Source organism: Brienomyrus brachyistius, chromosome 23 (assembly GCF_023856365.1).
Source record: "Brienomyrus brachyistius isolate T26 chromosome 23, BBRACH_0.4, whole genome shotgun sequence".
Lineage (NCBI taxonomy): Eukaryota > Metazoa > Chordata > Actinopteri > Osteoglossiformes > Mormyridae > Brienomyrus > Brienomyrus brachyistius.
Window position 1 is genome coordinate 13,495,020 of NC_064555.1, and position 24,953 is coordinate 13,519,972.

Sequence of the window (24,953 nt, forward strand, 5' to 3'; positions counted from 1 at the left end):
ATAAGCTCAGGTATATAAAAAATCTGTGAATGCAATCAAAAAAGTAAAAATGCCAAAAGTCTTGTATTTGGGTTAGTTTTGGTTAAGGTTAGGGATGGGTAGGGGTTAAGGATGCCGTGATTGGGATTAGGGTTTTTCCCATAGAAATGAATGGACGGTTCCCATTTAGATAGGTACACCAACATGTGTGTGTGTGTGTGTGTGTGTGTGTGTGTGTGTGTCCCAGAGAGAGGCTGCACTCTTACCCGTCTGGCAAAGCTCTCCCCCGTAGGTGGGCAGACAGAGGCACTTGACGGACCCCTTCTCTTCTACGCAGGTGCCCCCGTTGGAACAGGGGTTTTCCAGGCAGGGGTCTGAAACACAGTGAGAGGAGGACAATGCCGGCAAGGCCAAGCCAGTCCTGCATCTCCAGCAGACTTACACACCGCAGGGTCGCATGTATCAGATCTGCTGCTTCGCCGATGATGCTTTCCTTGTTTTTTGATGTTGTGTGACTGCAGCAGTAATACCACATCGACACTTTGATGAAAACTCTAGTGTCACTGATTCGTAGTAACCAAAGCGCAGAGGACGCAACGACAGTGGGTCTCATTTCACCCTCCAGTGCTCTCGTGAGCCGCTTTCTGCTGTCCTTTGATCGAGTACATGCCACGCTCCGAGATAAGATACATTAAACATCAGCTGTTCTGACTGTTCAGAAGTGGTTCATAGACTCACAACATCTCTCGACACATTGATTGTACCCCACCAAATACAACTGGTACTAGACAAGATAAATGAGTTGTGTGATCTGGGATACTTACTTACTAGCTTCAGAGTACCAGTGAAGGTGTGCAACACCTGGACTTCTCACCATGTAACAGCTCACCAACCTACATTCCACACTGTCAAATCTCATAATGCCGTTTGCTCTTCAGTGTCATTCCATTGTGTAACTCTCGTAAAACCTCAGCATGTTCCACCTCTACTTTTACCTTGATGTCCTTTGAATTAGTTTGGAGTTTCAGTTTTTCAAAGCTAATGTTTGAAGAAACAAACAAGTTTGAATGTAACCACGAAATAGTAAATTGCCTTCAAAGCTTCAGTTTAGCAAAGAAAAATCCTATTATCAGTCAAAAATTAGTCATGTTTTTACCAAAGCCTTGCACTTACTAGATTATTTGATTACTATTGTCCTTACCCTTAATCATGCAGTGTTATTTTTTGGATGACTGTAGATGCTTGGGCCAGTAGAGGGCGCTCTTTGATTGCGCATCGCTTTTCAATGTTGAACCCACCCACTCACAAAACAAGTGCACAGAGATTTCAGGAAAGAAGGGTAGAAAAAGGCATCTACAAATGAAGTTGGAGTTACATTTTCACTTTTAATAATTAGGTTTTCCTCTAAAAGTACACCTATCTTTTTATAAGAGCATCAAACCAGTTTTACACCGGAGCTGTACAAAAAAGGATACTATAGGTTATAAAATTCTAGCTTCATTAAAATATTTGCCTTCACAAGACAATTGTCATAAACCACTGTTTTTTTATATATTTTTTTTGAGTTCTTTTATGCATGTTCGCGCGAAATAAATTAAATTTGCAACAATAAGCAAGTTTGCAGTTGAATATTTTTTTGCAACTTTTATTCAGTTTTACTGTCAGTGGGATATAACAATTACCCTGACAGAGTCATCGCTCCTTCCAAAGGCGAGAAATTGTGCAGGTACACAACCAACCATTTCTCTTCAGTACAAAGAATCGCTCTCCCTCTACAGAGACAGCAGGTTCCTCCCAGTGTTCATCGGAGTGGAAGGGTGAGGAACAGTCCCCCAGAATGACACAGGAGATCAACGCTGAGAACTCGCTTTTTAAAAAATGCCACAGGTCCTCAATATTGTACTGATATGTACCCGCTCTTCTCTTGGCAGTAAAAAGAAAAAAAAAATAAACACTCTTATGGTCTACAGCACTAAAAACAAAATTTGTTTACACTGGTTATGGAAAACCAAGACCCATCCCAGCTTTGGGAATTACCTGCGTGTGTAAAGACCATTATTTTAGTTTCGCTTGTGGTGTGGTTCAGTGATGTTATTTGCAAAATGAGAAAGATGGTAAAGCATGAATCCATCACTGTCACCCAATGTCATTACACAATGTCACAGATATATACTGCTTTCTAAGCAACCGGTACCACCCTGGGACAAACAGCTACATTCTGAGCCCCTCTGTAAAATCAACAATTCCCATTGGTTTTCTGAGTTATGCTTGAATTGAAACATCAGATCGCTTCAGGTGAGAAGGGCCACCTTTCACGTGTGGGAGGAACCCACATAATCGCTTAAGATTTGTTCAGCTGTTATCGCGTGATTCTCCGAAGAAGGTTGTGGTCTGTATCTTTGGATCGATCTCAGTGGCGTTTCTGCTTTCCTGGTTCTGCTCATCTTGCCTAAAGTAGTATTTCCTCCTTCTGTCAATTTAGCATAATTTCACGGGGACTGGAACCCGACACTAACTAACAGGAAACAGAGATCTACACAGACATGCAACGGCAGAGAGGACTTCTTTCTCACTGAAAAAGTGGGGAAGAAAGAATTTTTTTTTTCCACAGAAACCATGGGTCCAAAAAAGGAGTACGTACTTCACAGAAGTTGCGCCTTCTAACAAAATGACAATGTCATACGCAGCAAGAAAATCAATTTGTCTGACAAACACTTAATGTGGAGTTGTCCCATTTGCCAGTGCCCAGTTCAAGTGGGATCACACATGACGGGGGGAGTTGGGGGGATTTTGTAGTGTTGTTGTTGAGACAGACAAAGGAATCGGGTGGAGTAAGGGTGGTGTAAGCAAGTTTGGAGAGGAACGGTGTGCTAGTGGATGGAGGAAGGTGGTTCGGGGATTGGAATTTAGTGCGTCGTCAAGTTGAGAAGTAGAAGGAGGGTGGTTAGGGTGGTTAGAGTAGTGTAGACGTTACCTGAGACATTCTTGGCCCTCCCCACCATGGACTTTTCATTGGGCAGGCTCCCCAAGGTGGGAACCCGGGTGGCTGCAAACTCAATCTCAGTCTTGTACGTGTCCATTATGAGCGGGGGGGCAGACGCATTGGGCAGGTCTTCCGATAGATGCTCTTCTTGGTTAATGGATCCTTGGGGTAGATGGGTAGTGGATTGGCCTGGGGGCTCGAAGTGCCATTCTGCAGAACTGGCTGCAGCGGAAGTGGGGTAACTGGTGACGGTGACCAGGGAGTCCTGCTTAATCTCGGTCAAGAGGCTGGGTTCCACAGAGCTCTCTGGAAGCAGATCCAGCCTGCTGGCCAGATGATCACCACTGTATTCCACATCGGCATGTGATTCCTGTGGTGTGGCAGTGGATGGCTGCATGTCCCAGCCGAGGGTTTGGGCTTCTTTAGGTAGCAATGTCACCACAACATCTTGGAATGGAACTTCAGTAAGCAACTGAGGTCCCTCATCCTCCATGTGGTCAGAGGAAGGGGATTCTGCATCCGAGCTGTTGGTCGATTTGTTGGTTTCCACTTCAGAATCAATGAGTGATGTTGGCAATGCAAACAGATGTAGAGATTCAGTATTATTAGGGCCTTCACCAGAGACTGAATGTGCCTCTGTGGATTCCCTTGAATGTGTGGTGCTGCCATCAAACTGATTGGGTTGGCTCGTAGACTCCAGCTGATCACCAACTGACTCATGCTCAACACTGCCCTCTGGAGACTCCTGTACAACACTGCCCTCTGGAGACCCCTGCACAACACTGCCCTCTGGAAATTCCTGCTCAACACTGCCCTCTGGAGACTCCTGCACAACACTGCCCTCTGGAGACTCCTGCACAACACTGCCCTCTGGAGACTCCTGCACAACACTGCCCTCTGGAGACTCCTGCTCAACACTGCCCTCTGGAGACTCCTGCACAACACTGCCCTCTGGAGACTCCTGCACAACACTGCCCTCTGGAGACTCCTGCTCAACACTGCCCTCTGGAGACTCCTGCACAACACTGCCCTCTGGAGACTCCTGCACAACACTGCCCTCTGGAGACTCCTGCACATCTGCCACTGTGGGGTCCATGGCATACTTCTCTAGGTCATCTTGGTGCCCATACCCAGGTGGGACAATGGTCTCTGGACGATGGGCCTCGAGTTCACCAGGCTCACTGGGTCCTGGTACACTTTGGGAGGTGAGATGGGACACACTGACAGGGGTAGGGGAGGTGAATAGGGAAGCTGGAATCCCGTCTGGCCCGATTACATCACCAGATCCGACCTCCTCAGGTCTCTCAGCTGCAGCATGGCCTTCAGTCAGGTTACCTGCTGTGTTGAAAGAATGATGGGTTAGAATATTGAGGAATTCCTAGTTGCAAAGTAGGAAAACAGGGACGGACGGATGGACAGACAGACAGACAGATAGATAGATCAGTGTCATTGCCCATGTTCCTCTGGCCTCTCCAAACAAATCTCTATTAGACGAAAACAGATTAATCTTGGTGGAGCCAACTTGGTCCTTACCTTGGGAATCAAGAGCAGTAGATGTTCCCTCAATTCCTCCTGCTACCATCTCCTCCAACTCTTGTGTATTGTTGACTGCAAATGAGGCCGATAGGTAGCCTGATGCAGTGGTGGTCTCCTGTTGCTGCGGAGAGCTCTCTGAGGGGCTATACAAAAAGGTGGGTGCCCCACTTTCTGAATGTACATCTGGGATGCTAGCAAGCAAGGTGGTTTCACTCCCTGATGCACCAGTGTTTGTTGTGGGAACAGGAGAATTTGCAGTGGGCCCCTCCGTGTCTTCTTCTAGCTTTATGATTGTGTTGCTATCAGGGGTCACAAAAGCATGATTGGGTTCTGCATTTGTCTCAGGCATGCCTTGATCATGCGTAGAGTCTCCTGAATATTCAGTCACTGAGGTGGGCACTGGGACCTCCAGGGTGATGGCTGGTGTGCTTTTATCAAGCCTGTGATATTCTTCAGAAAAGTCATCGGCTTCCGGGTTCGTGACGGGCGTGGGCTGATAATGCTTGGGATTGTCTCCCGGTGTTCCAGCGGCAAGGACTGACTCATGAGAGTCCAAATGAACTTCCTGTGGGACCTGGTGCTGTATGTGGATCTTAGTCTCCTGTACAGGAACCCAGGTGTCACTAGTGGGTTGTAAACTCTGGGGATTGGATAATGGGGTGACTTGGGACTTAGAATCACCAAAGGAGGGCAGATTACCGCTGGAGGCCATGGTAGTGGAGGGTCCCTGCCTACCACCACGTACTGAGAACGACTCCAGTGCACCCTGGGCCTCTCTCTCTTGTTGTTCTGTCACTTGACCTAGGCTGATCTCCTCAAGAGGCTCCATTAAGGTCACTATGTACTGGCCTATGTCTTCCGGCTCAGTGGCGAAGTAATCCATGGGAGAATCGGTGTGAGGACTTCCGTTGCCTGCAGAGATAGAGGAACCAGCACTAAGTAATACACTCTCCTCTGGGTTTTTGAAGCTCAGTCGTTTGAAAAATTGGCCTCAAAGTCCTGTAACTGCACCCAGTACTGGATGAACTGGTTATGGGAGAGGCATGGATGAATGGAGGGAGAGATGGATGGATGGATGGATGGTGGGAGGGATGGAGGAATGAATGGATGTATGGAAATATATAAGGAGGGAGGGAGGGATGGATGGATGGATGGATATATGGAGAGAGGAAGGAAGGGAAAGAAGGTGGATGGATATATGGAGAGAGGAAGGGAGGGATGGTGGATGGATAGATATATGGATGAGGGATGGAGGGATAGATATATGGAGAGAGGGAGGGATGAGTAGATGGATGGATATATGGATGAGGGAGGGAGGGATGGATATATGGAGAGAGGGAGGGATGGATATATGGAAGGAGGGATGGAGGGATGGATGGATCAAGAATAAAAATAATTTTAGAAAACCCTGAATCAACCATTTCAGCCCATCTTTTATAAGGTCATGATAACTATGGGAAAGTTGGTAGTTTAAAAGCCCAGCAGCCACATTTAGAAATGCCTTAATCCATAAAGGAGGCTGTGATTATGATGTTAAGAAAGAATCCCCACACAGGCAATTATCGCCACCCGTAACTGGAATTTAAAACTACATAATATGAAACCATTGCAATAGATTACATTTCTAATTCATCCATCCAGTTTCCATTCCCACTTGTCCAGGCAGCTGTTCCAGTGAACAGCCCACAGAGAAGGCCAGCCCACTGCACTGCGATGCTCTCAATGCTCATAAGGGGCAATTTACAGACTCCAGTTCACCTAACTGCACATTTTTAGAGTGTGGGTGGAAACCCACAGAGAGAATGTGTGTCCTGCTCAGAGTCACAGAACTGGGGGCAGCAATCAAACCCACTGCGGGGGTGTGAGCAGGGCCATCTTAAAGTGGGGGAAGTCAGGAGGATCTGGAACATAAGTGGAGGGGGGCGCCAATACAAGTGGGGCGTACAGTGTCGTACAGTGATATAGTGATATTGTGTAATCATATCTTTTTGGGGGCCGCTCATTCATTTCTATGGGGAAAATGCTAATGCTAACTAAGACAACCTTGCACTTTTAGACTTTTCATTACAGTCACAGATTTTTATAAAACAGAGTTTTCCCATATGAGGACCAGGAAACTGGTCCCCATAAGGTAAAAAAATTCATCACGTTGTGGGGACATTTGGTCCCCACAAAGAAAGGTATACCTGGACCACATGCACACACACACACACACACACACACATATATATATATATATATATATATATATATATATATATATATATATATATATATATATATATATATATATATATGTATGTATGTATGTATGTATGTATGTATGTATAGAGGCTAGTCCTTGCCCTGGCAAAAAATTAAGCAAATCTGCAGTCACCAAATGTCAGGTAACCCTTCTGGGTCAGTGGTGTAACCCACTGCCTGTCACGGTCGCTTTCTGACCTCTGAAGCAGTACGCGTCATGCAGACTGTGCGGCTCAGGGAAGCCCGTCTGGTTACTGTGGCGATAGATGGTTTTGACCCCGGGCTGGTTGCCTCCACACCGATCCCTAGGGTTGACGATGGGGTAGCGCACACTGCCATCCGCCAGCCAGCCCGGGTTGCAGTGATCCAGGCCGTCGTTCCAGGCTGCGTATAGCTGACCAGTGGTGGCCAGCTCAGCACCTGCGTTCTCGCAGAAGGCTTTGGCCTGATCCAGTGTGAAGCGCTGTGGGACAGAGCTATGGAACACCTCACCTGCACGGAAATAGACACACATATTGACATCTTCATCTTCAACACTCTTAGTCCAGCTCAGGGTTTCGGTCTCAGTTTGGTGCTGTCTGTGGCTATGTGGGTCAAGATTCTGTGCCTATAACCAGAAGGTTGTTGGTTTAAAACCCATAGCCAGTGGTGTGATTCTACCATTGGCCTCTAAGCGTGGCCCTTAACCCCAGTCGCTTCAGATGTGCAGGACACTGGCTGACTCTGTGCTCTGCCTCCAAAACTTCCGCTTACCTGTGCATTTATTTCTAATGGAGAGCAAGATGGAGGAGGTGACAACGGAATTTCCCCACATAGACAAATAAAGCAGCTACATTCTAATGTGCTTTTTATTGTCTCCGCATAACTCAAAAGCACACTCACATTAGGAGAGAAACAAAATATGCAGGCCAAGCTTCTATTTATGAGTTTTACAGAATTACTAAATTGCACCATTAAAATCCTGTAATACATAGTAAATGAGTGAATTGGTCTTAATGTGATGAGCTAATCCAAAGAGAACTGAATTGAAAGAAAAAAAGAAGCTTTAAGCTCTGCGGACAGAATGGGGTTCCCACAGTCTGAGTGAGCCCTGAGGTGGTCTAACGGCTGTCTAGCGGGGAAAAACACCCCTTTGTGCACTTTGAGTGTTTGCCAGTCCACAGCTGTGGTCTTGCACATCAGCCTCTGCCAGATTGAGCACAAAGCAGCATGCCCGTTAGCCCGCTAGCCTGTTAACCCATTAGCCCGGTAGCCCGTTAGCCCGCTAGCCTGTTAACCCATTAGCCCGTTAGCCCGCTAGCCTGTTAACCCATTAGCCCGGTAGCCCGTTAGCCCGCTAGCCTGTTAACCCATTAGCCCGGTAGCCCGTTAGCCCGCTAGCCTGTTAACCCATTAGCCCGTTAGCCTGTTAACCCATTAGCCCGTTAGCCCGCTAGCCTGTTAACCCATTAGCCCGGTAGTACGCTAGCCTGTTAACCCATTAGCCCGTTAGCCAGCTAGCCTGTTAACCCATTAGCCCGTTAGCCTGTTAACCCATTAGCCCGTTAGCCCGCTAGCCTGTTAACCCATTAGCCCGGTAGTACGCTAGCCTGTTAACCCATTAGCCCGTTAGCCAGCTAGCCTGTTAACCCATTAGCCCGTTAGCCTGTTAGCCCAGTAGCCTGTTAACCCATTAGCCCGCTAGCCTGTTAACCCATTAGCCCGCTAGCCCATTAGCCCACTAGCCCGTTAGCCTTAGCCCTCACTGTGATAGCAGCCCCTGGCTGTGTGTGGGCCTCCAAACTGCACCAACGCCCTTCGCAAAACGACTCGAAAATGGTCGTGATCTGCCATTTCATACAGGCACCAAAACTGAGTTGAAACCCATATTGATGACACCCTGCCAAATTTCTGGCAGTCCGCTCTCCTCCTGATCACCTATGGTGAGTGAAATACATCGATCATATGGGGATCACAGTGAGCATGTCATAAATATCTGTTCTTGAGTCTATTACTGTTACTGTACTTTTGTGTTTTGCATTGGAATATTGTTAGTGTTATTATTATTTATCTGAATGAATATAAAATACCAGTCAAAAGCCTGGACACGCCTACTTTTTATACATTAGTCTCTATTACAGCTGTGTTATTCACCTTACAGTAAAAGAAAATCATACATACACTGTATGTAATATTACACCAACCAGAGAAGTATTTCATCATTTTTTCATGGTTTAGACTCTTGAACCAGCTTCCAGATGTAGCCACCTGGAATGCTTCTCCATCAGAAGGAGTTTCTGCAAGTCGGCTCTGTTCAATCCAACTCATCCTAAACCAGCTCTATAGATGGAGTTTAGGTGGGGGGGGGGTTGCGGGAGCCGGGTCATCTGTTACAGTATTCCATTTTTCCTTGTTCAAGATAATACTCACTACATAACCTCCGGATGTGTTTAGGGTCAGTATCTTGTTAAAAAACAAATGATCTTTAGTTGGTATGTTTAGACTTGTGATTGGTACTGTGTTTGCAAATAAAAATGGATGCATACACATTTCAGGTATTACCTTTGCACGTAAGGTTTTTTGAAATATGTAAAACATTTTTGAGGGTGATTGCTTTACCGTCTATGTTTTCCACGTAGCAGTACACGTCAAACAGCTCCTCGGGGTCCTGCGTCCCATAATTCCTCACTCCGGGGTACCCATCCATGTCACCGTAACACCCTTGTCGTGGCATCTGAATGGGATACCTGAAGGGAGAACACAGAACGATCATGAAGGTGTCCTACACCACACTCACCGCTTTGCTCTTATCCTCCTCTCTCGGTGATGATGTAATCACAGCGCTGAGGAGTAATTTATTGCTATCAGAGACAGAAATGAGGTCCAGTTTGTTCTCTAGTAACCCTACAGTCCTGCTGAGATCATCACTTGTTCCTCAAGGCGTTGCGAAAACCAGAAGATTGAGAGTCATCTTTGGCCTTGATATTTTCTGCACAAATACACTCTATACTCACACGAGTAAGCGTATATCTTTCCAAGTCTGTTATATACTGATACACGTGGTACGGTTTTGCATACTCCACCTGTTTTATTTCACAGCGGTGTTGACGAAGACAGCAACATCAACGGCGCATCAGGCTGCAAAGGCAGCAGTTTTGCAGGTGCTTCTGCGACGTTCTCTGGCCACTTGTGACGTGGGAGGGTCACGCAAGGCCAAGGGAAGGTACATGCAGCTCAACCAGCCCCCTATGCCGTCTCCTTATTCTGAGCAACCTTGTTGAATTGCCCCCCCCCCATTATACACATTGCTGAACCAAGCTGGTTTCAAGCAGGATGCAGCCAGATGGAAAACAATGGACACCGCAAACCCTGCCCCAAGTCAGGCTATTCCTGAGGAGACATACAGCGCTTTGACTTCTGGGAAATAAAGATACTGAGTGACGGCATTGCTAACTAGCATGATGCTAAAGTCACCAGGATGTAATCAGGTTAAGTCCCATTATCATATTCCGTCACCCCTGAGGGCCCGCGACTCCTACAAAATACGCCACTGACTGCCACCGTGAGTCCTGTCCAAGGATGGTTCATTACTTTTTCTGGGGTCACTTCCCACAGACTCTCAACAACAGCTTAGTCCTGCTTAGTGAGTACATCGCTGTCACGTGCGATCAGCCAGTGATACACGAGTCTCAACCTCACACCACGCCGGTCATATTTAGATTTATGTGGACTGAAATACCCCAACGCCCCATCACCCTATATTGCATATTGCCACGCTGTTTAGTGTTATTTTTGCTCGAGTGCACATTGTATTTTTGTTTTATGTCGATGAATGTTGCACCCCGGTCCTTTGAGAAAGACTGTCTCGTCACACTTTGTATGTATACACAGCTGCTGATGACAACAAAGTACCTTGAACCTTGACTCACATCAGCAATCCCTTAAAAATCCCTTCTTATTAACTGCATCGCTGTCTGATCACCTTGAACATTATCGCACTGACCATTTCAGAGCTTCAGTCTTGCCAGCGTCTGAAATAAACCAAAATGATAGATTCCCTCACAGACAAAACATTTAAGGCCTGTATTCCTTTATATCTCTGCTTTATGTCTCACTGAAAATAAACACTGCGTGCACTAACCTGTATCTCAGTCCGAATCAAAAAATTATTCTTGTGTTTTTCGAGCGAAGCTCAAATAATTCAAAGACTCTCCGATTAACTGTAACTAGCTTACTAGCTAAACAAAATAAAGAAAGATACAAAAAGCTAGGCTTTGTCATCTGTTCGTTTCTTTTGATGGGCTATTGACTCACACTGACTTTGAAGAATGAAAGAAACTCTTCAAACCTTTGATTATGGCTTGCAGATACCACTGATGTAACCGTTCGGAGGGTCATTTAGACGGTCCTTAGCATCAGGTAGCCTTATAAATATTGATGTCACACTTATGTCACTTGTCTGCCCCAAGTAGTCTCATGCATATTTATTTACATCCTGTGTACTGGTTGGCCTGTGTGCAAGTGAGAGCACCAGCGGTGAGCTTCATTTTTCCACCAAAACGGCACTAATTAAGGCCTGCATGCAAAGTAAACTCTAAACAGCAAGGAATGATGCTCTCAGGCTCCACTCAGCAGGAGGCCACGCAAAGCGGGAGCACTCAGCTGCCGGCAGGCTGGCGCTGCGGAGAAACGTTCGGCATGCGAGGCAGGCCGGGCTGTTTACAGTTAGCAAAATGCTACAACGACAAAAAGGATGTTAAGGTGTGGTCAGCAGGGGGCGCAATAGGGACGTGGATAGCCAGGCAGATTCAGATGGCCCAGCACTTTACAGGGGCTCAGAATTTTTAGCTATGTCGGGGGTCGATTTGTTAGCTCGTGTTATTCTGGGTCATCTAGCAGGACGGCGCGAGACAGGGTCACCTCACGGTCTGGTCGGAGAGCCAGCCGGCGTCACACTGCTCGTAGCCACTGTGGTAGGCCGCCAGGAGCTGCTCCGGGGTGGCGATGCTGGCTCCGATGCCCTCGCAGGCCTGCTGGGCCCCATCGAAGTCGAAGGCATAGCGGCCGGAAGTGTCGCGGTAGTGGAACACAACACCTGCCACGCATACATGCACACACACACGCACACGTAGAAGTACATAGGCATACGTACACACATGCCTGCAGACGGCTCAGTTAAGGGTATTAAACAGCTGATTTGTAAGACATCAGGTTTCTTGTCAGTCGGTTCCGGAATGTGACTTTCAACCAATGAGACGTAATCTGCATAACAATGTTTCAGAAGCCTCTACTTCTGAGGTTCACAGCTAATGACACTGTCTGCTAGCACAGAGATAATGGGCATCTCTGACGTAAAAATAAGTAGCAAAGGATTACTCACAAAATAATCACAATCGTTATTTTACCAGATGCATATGCAAGTACAATGAATCGGCAATTTTACAAATACCTGCCTGCAATGGCTTGCGTGAAATTCTCCACTAAGGTGCTTAGCGTAGTTAATACATTATTTGATAAACAAATTCCTTCATTCAAGGTTAAAGATTTATGAATCTTGTCAAATTGCTGGATATAGCTAAATAATGGCTGCAGTAGGGGCGTGGATACCCTGGCGGATTTAGGGGCCTTTAAATATGTACAATTTGGCACAGGGCCCAAGATGACATTTTGTTAGGAGGTCCAGAATTTGTAGGTACCCCCCAGCAGTGTTGGAAAAGTTACTTCCAGAAAGTACAAATCCAGACCAAGGTTTTCTTTCAACCAACCAATTGCACACTCTGTGACTGTCACTCTTTATATTCAACTGGCTGGTTGAAACAAAAATCCTGGCCTAGATTTGTACTTTCATGACCTGAACTTTCCAGCTCTGTCTTTAATGGATCACTTTATGAGTAACTTCCCCAACACTCCCCCTCCCTGTAGACTGTAGTAACAGTGTTGTCAAGAGTGATTATAGAGGGCTGTAGTCCAACACTGGTGGACTGTGGTTGGCGTAGGGACCAGCCACCTACTGGCAGACATCTCACCTTTGACCTTGACTTCCACGAAGTCACTGGCGTCCTCCAGGCCCTGCTGCACCTCACAGCGGTAGAAGCCTGTGTCATTGTGCTGCAGCTCCTCCAGCTGTAGGGTGAGGTCAGCGGGGGAGGAGGCGTAATGAAGGAGGGCGGCCCGCTCCCGATAAGCCTCGCTGACCTTCACCCGGTCCCCCCGGGCCACCAGGATGTCCATCTCCCTGCCTGATGACAGCACGCTCCACTTGATGCGAGGCTGGGAGAGGACAGCCTGGCGGCCCGAGGGGGAGGCCGAGGCTGGGGACTGGGGCAGGGACACCAGGCAGGGCAGCGTGAGGGTGCTGCCCAGGGAGGCGTTTGGAGGGGGCGTCTTGGGAATGGTCACCCGGAGGAGCCGCACATCATCTGCGAGAAAAGGGGGAGAGACCAGCACTGGGCGGGGAGGCTTAGGGCCGCAAAACTCCAAATAGCAAAAATTAAAAAATATCATTTGTTTATGCTGAGTGACTGGAAAAGTGCTTGAAACAGATTATGAACCGATTTTCTTAAGTATAGCTAGTATATTAGTATTTAACATAACTGATAAAGAATAATGAATTGCTTTTTCCTGCTTGTACTCCATCGTTCTCCTATATTGCTTTTGGTGAGGATGTACTTCTCAAAGGAAGGTTTTCCTTATTAGGAAACGGAACGAGAGAAATAAAGAGAATCTACAAAAACAGTCGGGATCCAGCACCTCTGCTGCTTGGACTCCTGATGATTATTATTGGAGGGTTAATGGGCGTTTCTCAATACCAGGATTGCAGAGATCGTATTTGTGTTCTTGGCAAGAGCATTCTTACCTCCCAAGAACAGACCTCGGATGCAATGAATCATGGGATTGTTCTCATTTGGCGAGAATGCGACTGATACATCCTTGATATTTCGGGTGGGGCAAGAACGACATCCGTGGATTTTCACCATCCACTGTTCTGTTCTTGAGTATTGGAATTGGTCATCGACAATGCAAGATGACACAAGACGGGTACGCGAGAACACAGGACCACTCAAGTGCGCATTCGGGAAACACCCAATGTTAGCACCACTGTACATGTAAGCTACATAAGCAGATACATGGGATGGGATGGGATGGGATGGGATGGGATGGGATGGGATGGGATGGGATGGGATGGAATGGGATGGGATGGAATGGGATAGGATGGGATATGATGGGATAGAAAAGGATGGGATGGGATGGCTAAGGATATGATGGGATGGAATGGGATGGGATGGGATTGGAATGGGATGGGATGAGATGGAATGTGATGGTATGTGATAGAATGGGATGGGATGGAATGAGATGGAATGGATGGGATGGGATGAGATGAAATGAGATGGGATGGGATGGAATGGGATGGGATGGGATGGGATGGTATGGGATGGGATGAGATGGGAGGGGATGGGATGAGATGAGATGGTACGTGATGGGATAGGATGGGATGGGATGGGATGGGATGAGATGGGAGGGGATGGGATGGGATGGAATGGGATGGGATGAGATGGGATGGTATGGTATGGGATGGGATGGGATGGGATGGGATGGGATGGGATGAGATGAGATGGTACGGGATGGGATAGGATGGGATGGGATGGGATGGGATGAGATGGGAGGGGATGGGATGGGATGGAATGGGATGGGATGAGATGGGATGGTATGGTATGGTATGGGATGGGATGGGATGGGATGAGATAATGCTTTATTGGCCCCAGGAGGAAATCTGGTTAATTTGATTTGGAAAGGCAGCTGTGTTTGAATCATTTACATTAGCAGCTCACTTCTGGCTAATTAAATTGTTTATGATGACGGTTCTCTGATCCTTTAATTGTACATCACGGCTGTGAAGGATCCCCCACTGCAGCAGGTGCCAGTTCATTTTTAATACATCAAATGCTCGCATGGCCTGTCCGCAGGAAGACCAACGGGTAGTGAAATGTCAGCCTGGGCTACGTCGCTTTCATCTCCGCCTCACCCGCACGCAGAGTGTTTATGCATCGCATGCAGCAAGGTGTGAATGAAACAAGACTCCGTGAGCAGCACCAAGCACAGATATTCATGTACACTTACACAGCTTTGTTAAAATTGCAAAAAAAGTTGCAATCTACAATGATGTTGAACAGCAATTCACTATACAAATGAATGAATCTGTGTACACAAAAGGTGAAAGTGTACATGCTGATATTTAAAATGAACAAATTATTAACTGCCATTGCTATGCATACCCCCAAATAAATGTACACTATTTAGTTTTAAAAGTGTATTCTCATTCATTTTTATTAAAATCAGACCCCCCCCCCAGAAGGCTTAGTTCCCTGTGTTATAAATCTTGAGTGACCCTCTAAGCACTGGGTATAATGACCATATTACTACCACCTCTGGGATCATCATCATCATCATTATCAGACTGTGCTTGGCTCTTATACCCCGGAGTACAGGTGGATTCCTACCTGTTCCCTGTTCAGAGCTGGAGGGGCACATCAGTACGATGAGGCTGATGGCAAACAGACCCAAAGGGAGGCTCCCAAATCTGAAAGAGGGACATCATAGCATCATAGAGGTGATACCACATGATTGTGGGTGGATGTTAATGCTAAGGTGAATGGCTACAATAGGGAATGATTGACCAATAAGAGGCAACCCAGGGGGGGGGGGGGGGACGAGGGGGCAGAGGAGAAGCGAGCACAGATACACAGGGCAGAAAATAGGCAAAGGGAGAGACCGACCCGAGCTCAGCCAACACAGTGAAACGGGTGAGTTTGGGAAGGCTAGCAGGCCACTGCAGTCGTACCCTAGAGGATGATGAGTTTAACCCAATTTGCGTTCTTGAAATTCCGGACTGTAAGTATAATTTGCCCCGAATAACAGCCTTTGTACAAGCAAAATAAGAAAGGTGATTCCAAAATAAACAGACATCCACTGACACGGGGTAGCCATTCATCGGCTGTATACCACAAATCGTTAGGTTACCTGGCAAGGTTAAACCAGCTGGGATGGTTTTTTTCTGTAGTCTGTGGTAGCTTTTAACTCCAGGTGAAGGCAGATATTTTTAGCCTATGCAGTATTTTCAGTTCACTTTTTGTACAATGACAATGAATAACGAACTTGAACTTGAATTTCACCATAACCCTGGTGGTAAAAGACTGCAGTACTGCTGTGATATACATCAGGAAGATGGATGAATGGATGGATGGATGGATGGATCGAGGAGCTTGAATTTGTACTGACTTAATATCCATGGGATGCCCTGGAATTCATAAATGTGACTCATGCAGGAAAAACACCACTGATTTTCCTTTAGAACTTCGAAGTTCCACATTCAGCTCATTGGTGAAGTTGTCGCACATAATTTCTTATAGTGAGTGAGGTCATTTTCTTCTGAGCACAAAGGTACGTCCATGTTGCAAATCCTACAAAGGTGCTGGATCGCAGGGTTACCCGCCCTCGGAGCAGTGCTCCTCCTTAGACAGGTCGGGGAAACCTCATAGTGCCGGGGGGGGACACAGAGCAATCTGACAACTATCAAACAAAACAACTTCAGACGACAGAGCAGGGTGTCTAGGTGGGAGCGGATGCATCTAGAAACCACAAGGCCCACCGCCGCGGGGGCCAACCTTGATTAACAGGGAGGAAGCGAAAGGAGACTGCTAGAGAGAGGGGCCGTAAAACTTTAGGCGAAACACAACTAAGTTCACTGTTGGTGACACGGGGACCTCTAAATCAGGGGACACAGAGGACAGAGGGAGTCATATTTTAAAGGGACTGAAAGAAAGAATAGCGTGTGTGTGTACGTGTTTGACGCGGCATCATCCAGCTGGCCTGACTCGCTGTCGCACTTGAGTAGAATTCTAATGGCATAACTGCCAAAGAGTGTATACACACACACACACACACACACATACTCTTCTTATTCTTTGGCAGGACCAACCACCCTCCCCTCCCCCCTCTCGTCTAACCACAAGGACCCCCGCTATGGCCCCTAGGGGCCTCTAGAAAAGGCTACATTTTCACTAGCAGCACCGGCATCTAGTAGGAACAGCAAATACATCATTATAAATATCAGTAAGGCTCAAAAGACTTCCGCTGCCAAGAGGCCTTTTCACTAGTGAAAACAAGGCGCCCATGCCGGATGTGTGGAGATACAACTCTGCGGTTTTGTTCTTAGAAAATGAGCTGAAAGCAAGCCAGGATAGAGCTCGAATGTATACGGAACCTTCTAGAAGACCCTCGGACTGCTAAAAACCCACTTTACGCAAAGGAACCTGCACTCAAAACAGGTCTGTGCTCGCGACACTTAGACAGAAATAATCTGTGTACAGTCAATGCAGACACATTCAACAGCAGACATATTGGTGTTTTTTTACCTAGATTCAAAACGAAGGGTAAGACCCAACTGTCCTGGGTAAAATGTAGCTGTTTTGGCTATAAATGTAAAATATTTCTGCTGAATGGGTCAATACCGTAGACTGGTAGCAATTAGCGTCCGTCATGTGGATGCAGTAAATAACTGCCGCTTGTTGTGGTTCTTTAATGTTTTTTAAGAGCTTCTTTCATAAGCTACCAGAAAAAAACAAATTACAGGAAGGACTTGTTGCTGGATGAGGCCAGCCGCCACTTTCCGGGCTTGTTACCTTGACGTTTGACTTTGACCCAAGAAATAACGAAGACCACCTCCAGACATAACTGGATCCTTCAGAGAGAAAACGGAAATATCCAAGGACAATCCAAGCGATTAACAATTTCATAATCGCTAATTTCGCAATTCCAGTCGTGAAGAGCATCTCATTGGCCATGTATAATTCTACAGTTAACATCTTCTCGCCTGGCCCAGCGCTTGTCCACTGGCGTCCTTAAAGGAGACGCTCACTATGCCAGGCGTTCATTATGTTTCTGGGTTTTCTCCTCTTTTTAATTACATTAACCAGGACCAAGCCACAAAGGCAGGCATCATAACAAAATCAATCCTCAGATTGAGGTGCCGACGTGAGTGCGGCTGGCAAATTACGGCATTGGACCATTTCAACCATTATTTGGCCGCATGCTGACAGAGTAACTGGAATGGAAAATGAGCAGCAACGGGTAATTTACCTGTCCCAGTGTGTGGCTGGAAGCACAGGAACCCATTAAATGCACACAGGTCAGATTCACTAAACAGAAACTGGGCCAGCAGGCAATATAATCGCAAAAGGACATGTGGTGAGTAGGGTGAAGAACTTAAAAGTCAATATTTTAGCCATCTGATTGAGCGCGAGGCCTTTTTCGGAATAAATGTGCAAATGGATTACGGGAAAACCAAAATTTTATTTAATGGTGTATTTTTAGTAGGGATGACGCGATCGAGCAAGGAAAATGAATTTTGGTTGCTGAGAAATGGGTTTTGCGGGAATTTGCAAGTGCGGCACTATGCAGTGCCAAAAGCAGACAAGAGGCTGAGCGGAGCCTGCCAAAGGCAGTGCTGTCCAGGGTCTAACAAGCCCCAAATTACGGTCTGGGGGAGTTACACCAAGACCTCCGACTTGGGAGGCCAAAGAGGAAGGGTTATGGCTTATAGGAAGGCCGGTGGCAGGTCTGTGACAGGTGGGGAGCTGCTCCTGTCCAGCCCGGGAAGGTTATACTATAATAAAAATAATAATGAGGCGGGAGAGCTGCACAGACGGCACTGTTTATGTACACAGATTCTAAGCCTTGCAAACCTTGGCCCTTGCTGATCTTTACTGGGTGGTTTTAACCGCTCCATCCCCCCCTCCCCCGCCGTGCCCAGGCCAGGCCGCCACACGTGGCTCACAGCCACGACCATATTTCCATACGCCACGAGGAACAGGAGCCCACTTCCTCCAGCTCGCCTGCGGAGACCGCAGAAGTGCTTAGGCAGACAACCGCAGGCACACAGATTCTCCGGTGACTTCATCGCACGGACCAGCAGCTCAACGGGGCCGCGGTTCAGCCCGGGCTCCCTGGGGCCTGAGAAAACTCCATTTATGGACACTACAATGCGGGGGGCTCGGAGGACTGGGGCCACCGGGCCTATAGCAGTCTAGATATAATAATTTTGAATACAGTGGCCCTAATTTCCTTTTGATGGACTGTGTGGGGTCTCTTCCAGCTGCTCCTTGGCTGAGGGCCTGGTTTTCCCTTTCACTCTTGCAGCAATGGCGTTTCAGAGCGGATGAATGGACGGCGGAGAATGAGCTCATGTGAGCGGCCCACACGTCTCCCTCTGGAAGCGTTCGCACCGGCCAACATGTCAATTCTCCTCTCTCCCGTTCTATGCGGCTGCCAGGCCGTGCCACGTCTGCCGCGCCGCCCCACCTCCTTCCCCGCTCTCCCTTCCTCCTCCTCATGCTCGCACAGCCCTTTGTGGTTCCTCGCTGCCGCCCGCCATTCCAGCCGGCTGTGCCCCGCCCGCCCGCACGCCCGCCGCTCACCAATCCAGCCTCTCCTTACCTCGGATGACTCTGTCTCTCTGTCTCTCGGGGCAACTCTTTCAAACCCGCAGACGGAAAAAAAAATGGCATGAGGCAACCGACGGAGGAGAGGATGGGGGGACGGCAGAGAAATAGTGCAGACAGGAAGTAAATTGGTGCCGGCTGTTCTGACCGGACACTGCGATGGGTTTGCACAGAGGAGAGTGGGCATCAGAGGAGAGTGGGCATCAGAGGAGAGTGGGCATCAGAGGAGAGTGGGCATCAGAGGAGAGTGGGCATTGTAGCTCCCACGGGGGAAATGGCGTCGAGGAGAAGCCTGGCCCATTTCCGAACCCATGCACGGGCCGAATGGGCATGCGCAAGACTGCTGAGAAGTTCTTGAAGGGCTTCTGCAAACCAAAATCTGATCTGTCTGTGGAAGGACACTCAAGAAGTAACATCCTGCATCCTAAAGCTTATGAGTGACCATAGGCTGTTAGATTTTACTTAAAGTGACAACTCCCCATTCCTTCGAATTTTAACTTTTAAAAAGTTTATAGCAGCTTAAAACATTGAAAGAAAGGAATGTGTCTACTGATCTTCTAGCTTATAAAAATCACAGTACAATGAGCGCCCATTTTAAGGTCTGCAAACGTTTTTCTCTTCGAATTGATGGCACTGTGCTTGTGTCTCATTTTCATTCACTATTTCTGTGAATGGAAAGTTCACTGCAGCAGTAATCGTCACCAACCAATATGTCACCAACCAATATGTCACCAACCAATATGTCCTGCAGGTTTCGGTCTCATTTTGTTTTTTGGTTTATTATATGTAATGACTTTTCGCCTCATTGGTGATGTTTCATTTAACAGACATTGACTTCTGGCATTTCGCCCAACTGTCAGCCCAGATGCTTATACACACCACCGTTGCCTTGTCAATCTCCTCAATCCCAATCACCTTTAGTTGGGTTATTTTGGGAACTTGCATCAGCTCATATTATAAGGTCAGCTTGAGAAATGTTCCGCCTGGTGAGGAATGTGCAGGATTGGCAGTGTAGCATTGGTGGCTAACCAGACGTCGCTACGCCATGGGCTGACTCGTCTAATATAAATGACATTCCCACTCAATGAAACCTCCAGTTCACCACATAGGTTTTGACTCAGTGATTCTTCAGGGAGGAAAATTTCTTTGATAAAATCTTAGCACCAAAGCTTGAACAACCTTAATTATTTTTGTTTCCCTTTTGATTCAGGAATATCCACAGATTTAAAAGCAAATTTCTAAAACACACTCAGGCCATGGACAATTTCTGTGGACCTGATGAGTTTTTGAAATGCAATTAAAGTTCTCTGGATTATATGAGGACTGAGTGAGTTTTGGTTCCCATTACTGCACCATATGATGACGAAGAACATTAGATCACTGGTGGTCTCATCTCAAACACTCAAAAATGGACTGAGTGAGTTTTAGTTGAATGTCTTCAATTCCCTCATGTTTGCATGAGACTTGCATATTTGAAGATATCGCTTTCTGCATACAAACTAGAAGCCATGGTCCATTCGTCTTGCCCTCTCGTTCACCACGCCCCCTCATTGACCACGCCCCCTCGTCGACCACACCCCCTCGCCGAACCACACCTCCTCGTTAACCCCGCGTTCACCAGCTGTTTCCGGTTGTTGTTGTTAGTTCCGTGTATTTCAGCCCACGTTCCAGTACGTTTCCCTAGTCCTGTCATTAACGTTATGTGTGTTCCTCCTGTTAATAAAAACCTTTTTTTTTGGTATCCACAGCTCCCTTTGCCTGCTTCCCTGTGCCGCTCCGTGACACTAGATTTCAGAATCCAGTTTCCGGATAATGCACAAATCATTTTCTAAAACATTTACTGATCTTACATTATCCCCACGTTTGTCTGTGTTAAACTTGACATGGTCAGAGATTTTGGATTCACCACAAAAATCCTGAACGTCTCTGCTTGTAAACCACTGGATCAGTTTCTGTCTAAATCATTTCACTTCTTCCCAAATTCTCCTGTTAAGTTCAGCCATATTTGAAGGAAGTCAGAATGTACAAATATTACCTATAATACACAGGAGGGTTTGTACCAGTGGGGGCGGAGTGAGGCTCAGTGGGTTCGGCCCCTGACACTATGATCAGAAGGTCACAGGTTTGACTTGGCAGAGTAATCACATGATTGTTGGGCCCTTAACTTCCTGAAATTCTCCACGGGTGCCGGATAAATGGTCAAACCCTGTGCTCAGAACCCCAAGCTTCAGTCTCACCTATATATATATGTGTGTGTCTCAAAGAAGAGCATGATGGGATATATGCAAAGCAGCATTCCAGTGTACCTGTATCTGTGCAAATGGCAAATAAAGCATGATTTCATTTCATATATTCAAGGGTATCTATGATGACTGTCATTGGTTACTGTTTCAGGAGCTGGATTTAGATGCTAATTTCAGGTGCCTGTATATCTGGGACTAGTAATTAAGGGGGTGTTATTAAAAACGGTGCAGCCCAAGGCTATGCTGCACTGCAGTACACTGGCATGCAGTTGTCTCTTCTGAGTTTAAGGAGGAATGTGTACTAAATGTTTTATAAAGATTCACACTGTTTTCCCCGAGTTGAATTATTGACCCAAACCAACTCATTCCCTAAGAATTGTTCTGGCTGAGCCCGTGTAATCATCGGCCAGTACCAGATAATGAGAGAAATGGGATTTGGGACATGCTGGGTGATGCTGGAAGTTCAAGTCACTGCTGTCTTGTGATGCATATTTTTTTCTCTGGGATATAGAGGCCTGTGTGTGGAATTAATCAGAGGTGGACCTCTGCTACGAGAATATAGGCAAGTTGGAACACAAGGGGCGGGGGGACGGTTTAGCTAAATAGGCTGAGAGGAATTGTGGAGCAGGGCATGCTTTCACCAAACTCGGGTAGGAAACAGAGTCGGGGGTGGGGCTTTAACAGGCAGGTGGGAGGAGCAAAGCGGAGAGGCGGGGCCCCACCAGGTGATTCAGGAAAACAGGAAGGCTCCCATGGCTAGGCTGGGAAGAGCTCTGAAAGCAGGGTGGGTCTCCACTTTGTAGGCTAGGAGAATTTAAAAAAAAATAATGGATGGGGAAAGGCTTTCACCACGAGCGAAGAATAATGTGCCAAAGTGAGGAACTGGCCCCACTACACAAGAATGAGAACTGAAGAAAAGGGTCTACAACAGTTCTAGAGGAGCCAAGGAATCATGAATGCGCTTCTGTTCACAGCACTGGCTTCACGAAGCAACTGGCCTTTGCCCTGAATCAACCAACCGTCGTCTGTTAGCGATACACGGGAATGGGGGGTGTTAAGGAAGCCGCATGGCTCCACTGAGCCCAAAAGATAACCGGCGCTAATTAGCTGCTACCCGGATAATCCAAACGTCACACACCGCAGGCCGGAATGCCTCGAGTGATGGGTCTCACTGCTACAATATCAAAGGCTTTAATAGCTAGAGAAGAGCAGCTCCACTCGATCACCAAAGACACTACGCTCGAAATTTCCAGCAGTGCCGTTCCCAGGAAGCTGTAAAGACCACTCTGCCACGATTTAGTCATTGAAGGGAGTCCCACGAAGACATAAGAAGCTATAATGAAGTGCTATTATGGCCTATAATTTTAATAATAGTAGTTAAGACCAATAAAGTTGTATTAGTAAAAAGCTCAGCCTTACAATGGAGCTAGCTAGGGTGGTACTCAGTCTTTTCCTGACAGACCTTCTCTACTGCACCTACACAGGACCTGGGGGCTCACAAATTATTTTCAGCCAGCTTCTTCTCTGTTTGGTAAAGATTTTCTGCTAATTACAGGTCAGATTCTCTAAACAAGGGGGCATCAAAAGGCCTGCTGTGACACAGTATATCCTAAACAGTCTATGAGAAAACTAACCATAAAGAACACCAACAATATTTAATTAGAAAACAGTGATTAACGGATGAACAGATAGACAATTTCGTGAATTTACCGTTATTTAATCAGGCGTTCTATTGGCCCTTCAGCCTTACAATGACCATGATACTGTGGAAGACCGTAGATCAGATCTAGACAGCAGAGCTTCTATAATTAGTGTCATTTGCATCGACTCTGAGGCTAAAACACATTAACAAAACACTGTACCGGTACTGTCCGGTACATTCATTTTTCACGTTAATAGACAACTCTCAAAGCACGGGTCCCAACTTTTCGTTGGCCAGTTATTATTATCCGGGTGTATCGCAGCGCAGGATTTTGCAAATGCCACGAAGCTCCTATTTATATCGCCCGGTAGCGCATCCTTATCAGGTGGGGGGGACTGAAGTAAAATGGCAATAAAAGTAACAAGGTGACACGTTTCGGTTTGTGCAAATCGCTTTTACAACTTCTTTGACAATTCAATTAAGTTGGTAGGCAGCAACGATGGAGCTGTACATTTAATACGAATTAAAGAAAGCCTTTAAATTAAATCAGTTGCATGATGAACGAGCTACCAAAGGAGGTCTAGAAATGTTCGTCGCTTGCTAGTTGCGCAGTAGGTTACCTGCCGTGTTTGTGCTAGAAACCATCACAGACGTAATCAAACTTTGCACCCCTGTTTCACAGGACAGCCAATATTAATAAACATTTTAATATAAAAGTCAACCTACCGCATTTTTCGGACACAATTGCGGCTTTGTCCTCTTTAGAATGTTGTATGTGTTGCTTTTTGATGCGACGTATATGAAATATCCGCCGCTCTTCGCTTGGTGCAGTGCGAGTGGGACAATGCAGCGCTGAGCACGGAGCGGCTGACAGCGAGGAGCGTGTGAAAGCTGCAGGAAGGACCGAGCGAAAAGACGGGATGCCAGCAAGCCAGGGTTTAAACTACCACGAACAGCCCACTTTTTTCTCCACATGTAACCCACTCTTGTCTAATTTGAAGGGGGGGGGGGGGGGGTAAAGAAACTGGGATGGAGGGGTGGAAAAAAATTGCAGCGTAATTGTACAGGCTTCTCAATATAAAGCAAAAGGGTCACTCAAATATGCAGGAGGACGAAGAGAATCGGGGATTTATACGTGCATGCATGATTTCGTGCTATTCCGACTGTCTGTAAAACAGGGGCATTTGATTCTAATGAAGAAGGGTGAAGGACCGGCCGATGGAGAGAAAGTCGGTGCTTGAACGGTGCGTCAGTGCAGTAGCCGGCAAGTTGCTGATGCTGCACGCCGGGCAGCCAGAGCAGATATGCCGGGGCAGGTCTGCGCTCAGCGGCCGCGCTTCCCGCGACACTCTGAACTTAGACATTTATTAGGAAATTATTAAACTGCACGGTGTGTAGGTGACGTTTACAGAAAACAACCCAACTCTAATTATCCATTAAAATAAGATCAAAGATTTAATTTAAAAAAATGAAAAACAATGTCACACTAAACTGACTATAATTGTTGCTCATAAGAGGGGCGTTGAAACCCGGGGGGACGTGATCATGACAGTACAGCAGAAATAAATGGTCATGTGTTAATTCCCCTGATATGGGAGGAGTGAGGCTCAGCGGGCTAGGACACTGTGCCTGTGATCGGAAGGTTGTCGGTTTAAATCCTACGGTTGGCAGAGTGATGTCACTGTTGGGCTCCTGAACAAAGTGTTAAGCCTCCATTTGCTCCAGGAATAAGCCGACCCAGGTTTCTCAAAGACTTATAATTGCTTTGGATAAATGTGTGTGTAAATAATGTAAATATATGCCACATACCTGCTCTGTCACATTTTCATACACTGTCAGAAAAAAGGAGC

The 24,953-nt window shown here is 46.7% G+C and overlaps 1 protein-coding gene across 4 annotated transcripts in view; it reads right to left on the reverse strand.

Annotated features, from left to right (window-relative positions):
* The window catches only part of LOC125718623 (brevican core protein-like), a 30,902-nt gene extending 6,868 nt beyond the window's left edge, over positions 1-24,034 (reverse strand). Inside the window, exons 1-9 of one of the 4 annotated variants that reach the window (XM_048992541.1) lie at positions 23,830-24,034; positions 15,220-15,299; positions 12,748-13,140; positions 11,642-11,816; positions 9,341-9,468; positions 6,941-7,234; positions 4,496-5,410; positions 2,954-4,297; positions 246-353 (exon numbers count right to left, since the gene is read on the reverse strand). In XM_048992541.1, the coding sequence (XP_048848498.1) occupies positions 246-353; positions 2,954-4,297; positions 4,496-5,410; positions 6,941-7,234; positions 9,341-9,468; positions 11,642-11,816; positions 12,748-13,140; positions 15,220-15,299; positions 23,830-23,834 (3,442 nt within the window). In that variant the 5' untranslated portion in view covers positions 23,835-24,034. The other 3 variants (XM_048992540.1, XM_048992543.1, XM_048992542.1) reach the window with 3 other exon arrangements.
* Between the last annotated feature and the right edge of the window lie 919 nt (positions 24,035-24,953).